Here is a 3601-nt window from a genome sequence, read left to right on the forward strand (position 1 = left end):
AAAAATAATAAAATAAAATAACTTTTGTTTTTGAATTCTTGTCACACTTATCACAAACAATACATTGAAATATTTATAAACTATATTATATGTCCCTTATTTTATCTTTTAAGGTTTTTTACGTGTAACATGTGCTGTGTTTTATTTACAAGTACCTAATGGCCGACCATATAAGCTGCACCCCTTGCACAGGTACCTATATATATATATTTATAACTTATATAACAAAAATTACGAATTTGAGTTTGACTAGCAGTTTTTATTTCCTTCACCGTTCCACCACGGCCGGATATCATGCCTGACTCTCGGAGTGTCCGTCATCAGGGGGTCGTTCAAAGCCTTACACAGCTTGCACAGGGGGTGGGTCTCGTAGCTGTCGTACACCGAATGGTAGCTGTAATACTGCTGCCACTTAAGATACTCCGCATATTCGTCTATGTTGTTCACCAGCCTATGAATTAGACTGGCCAGATCCTTTGCGCCCATCTCTCGGGCGTTGATGTAAGAATTCGGAGGGGCAAATCTGAAACAAAATAATAATAAATCAGTAATGGTTCCATTTTTCATCGTTCGGAGATTTCGACTATCCAACGTATATCGCAGTGGAATCTTACTGCACAAACTAAAAGAGTTGAGAGTAGAGACAGTATATTGGAATGGTAAAAATTCACCCACTGAAAAGGTACTTAGCAGTGGATGCTGAATGCTGATTCATGCACATTTTAAGCATCAATCGGAGTACCCTATGGATTCCATCTGGGTTCAATGTTATTTTGTTACTTCATCAATGGCGTTGTAAACATTTTCAGCATTGGTCCTGTTTTTTCGGGTGACCTCTAATCTAAAGAACAATCACACAAGATGTTAATTTTCGCTCTATTTTGCAGATGAATCTTATCAAACTATATGCAAAATATTCTAATAATCATTTGCATCTCAATTTTGGTATATAGTATAATAGATTAAATGATTTTAGGATGGAAAACCCTGTTACTTTTTCGTATTTCATGGATGGGGTTAATCTTCTTTGAGTATCATGATCCCTGTGTCTTGATATGACTCGTTGGTACGAAGCAGTTTAAAACAGAACTCTTAATATTAATATTACGGTTAAAATAGCGGCAGAATAATGTTTATCTTGAAGTTTCTTCCCGCAGGTAGCTTCATCACACATTTTTCTACTGCAACCACCAAATACATCTAAAACGTCGTCTAACTTTTCCAATTCATTCCTTAAGTCTTCAGCATATACTTCTTTCTTGCTAAGTGAATAATAGTTTGAAACCCACCACGCAACTGCCTTTGTTTTCTTCTTTAAGTTTTGCTTTTTCTCTTCTAATAAATTCTTGTCATTTTCCTTCCACTGAACGTTAGCTGCTGGACTAATAATATGATTAACTGTCAAGTTCCGAATAATAAAATACTTTCAAGGAATATCTGAATCCAACTTGAAAGCCATTGTTCATTTTTTAAATACCAGTTTTAATATAAAGTAATTTTTTAAATATGTAGCCTGTTAACATTGCGTCATTCATAGTTATAAATATATGAAATATCACAACCTTTTACATCCCGAGATATAACCGGCCAGGAAATGTGAACTCACGTTCAATTCTTTAAGAATGTCACAGTCAATTTATTGAAATTAGGCTATAACTGTTTCCATTAACATAAAAAGGCATCATGCCGTGGATTGCCTGCTTATTCAAATGGAAACTTCGATCAGCAACAAAATTGTAAGTACGTATTTCTTAATTATAAAACATAAAAAGAGCACCGAATACAAAGGTTGTTGGTAAATATACTGAAAATAGGGACACACTTAATATGCACATTTTTTTAAACTCTGTAGTAGTTAGATCATAATGGGAAGTAAACATTTCAATTTCCCGAAATGTTAAATACTGCATTTTAATAGTTATTTCGTTATAATTAAAATCGATTGTTCACTTGGCGGTCATTGTTATTGATGAGGAAATTTTAAGCTTAGTTTATTTTTTCTTCTCTTATTCGACCCGAAATGTGAACCTACGACCCTAAAATAAGGTCTTAGTATGATTATAATTTAAAAAATTTAACAACATGACTAAAAAAACTATTTTAACATTATTCCGTCAAAACATGGCATAAAAAAAAAAGAAATGTATTTTTTTAATGAAATAGCTACATTCCCGGAAACTGAAATACCTACTTCTCATTATTATCTAACTGCTACGAAGTGATTTAAAATAAAATATGCGTATTAAGCGTGTCGCAATTTTCTGTAAATGTACAAAAAAAAAAAAAAAAAACATAAATTATTAAATTACCTTGTGTAATTGGCTCCACCCCACACTATAGGCACTACATTGTTTTGCATCGCAGTCAATAATTTCTCAGTCACATAATCTGTGCTAAAACTGTTCTCAAACGAAAGATAGAAATAATATTCCTCTTGCAGCTTCTTGTTGCTATCACAGGTGCCTTTTTTACACGTCATCTTCCCACACTTACCAAAAATGTCAAGCACCAAGTTCAGTTCTTCCAATTCGTTCTTGAGTGCCGCTGCATAGTCTTCACGTTTGCCGAGCGAATGACAGTTGGAAACAAACCAGGCTGCAGCTTTAGTTTTTTTCTTTAAAAGTTTTTTTTTTCCTTCTGGTAAACTGATCATTTTACCGTTCCAGGGGATGTAATCTCTAGGTCCAATAATCTGATTTGATTCCGTGTCTCGAATGGTTACATACTCCCACGGGACTTCTGAATCCAGCATGTAAGTCATGGTCCAATTAAAGTAGTCATCCCATTTGTGGTCACATATTGGATAGTTAGCACCAGATTCGATAGAGACGAGGATGTATTCTTGTTTGTTGCTCCTCGCTTCGGGAAATGGATGATGCCAAATGTTTCCAGATTTAGTATATTCTGGAGCGTGGAACATTACGGCATCCCACTCGGTAATATTATCTAAGAACGTCTTATTATGAGATAAGTAACAATTATTATATTGACAGCCAGCAAAATTATCACGACCGAGTTTCAGGAATTTGAAAGGTTCCGTGTACTCGTGGGTCCACATAAGAATGTTTTTTAATTTAGTTTCATTTTTTTGTGTCGTTTCTCTAGATTTCTCTAAAACATTGTTCACCGAATTCACCAGCAGTTCCTCTAGCGCGTCTTCCTCGCTGCCGAAAGTGAGGCAGCGGAGAAAAAGGAAACCAAACATAACCAAACACAACACTACAATCACTTTGACGGGGAGAGCTTTGGTCGAAATTATTTGTTTCATCTTTAATCTGAAAAACCTCAAATTGTAATATTTAATTATTTAAGACAATATTAGCGATTCTCAAACGAAAATTTGAAACAAAAAAATCAGAAAAATATACGGTCCCATCTATGATATGAAACCAGGCCTATCGATTTTCTTGCGCTATGTCTCTGCCAACTTCCCCTGCATGGCCCATGTAAATGTTTTCTACCACCGATTGCCCAATGTGATCTTTTATCGATTTCACTTAAGCTTGCACGACACTGTATGAAAATATATATATAAAAATACACACAATTATAGAACAACCAATAAACAACCCCTTAAATAATATTGACGGAGGTATAAGAC

At 34.7% G+C, this 3601-nt stretch overlaps 1 protein-coding gene across 1 annotated transcript; it reads right to left on the bottom strand.

The window, feature by feature from the left end:
• Positions 1 to 249: 249 nt before the first annotated feature.
• Positions 250 to 3205, bottom strand: LOC149423593 (lewis-type alpha-(1,3)-fucosyltransferase-like). Its single transcript, XM_089632266.1, has 2 exons — positions 2310 to 3205; positions 250 to 523 (listed from the first exon to the last, which is right to left on the bottom strand). Exons 1-2 carry the CDS (start codon positions 3203 to 3205, stop codon positions 250 to 252), a joined length of 1170 nt encoding a protein of 389 aa, XP_089488392.1.
• Between the last annotated feature and the right edge of the window lie 396 nt (positions 3206 to 3601).

This window comes from Hesperophylax consimilis, chromosome 5 (genome assembly GCF_061612785.1).
Source record: "Hesperophylax consimilis isolate HC1 chromosome 5, BYU_Hcon_1.0, whole genome shotgun sequence".
Taxonomy (NCBI): Eukaryota; Metazoa; Arthropoda; class Insecta; order Trichoptera; family Limnephilidae; genus Hesperophylax; species Hesperophylax consimilis.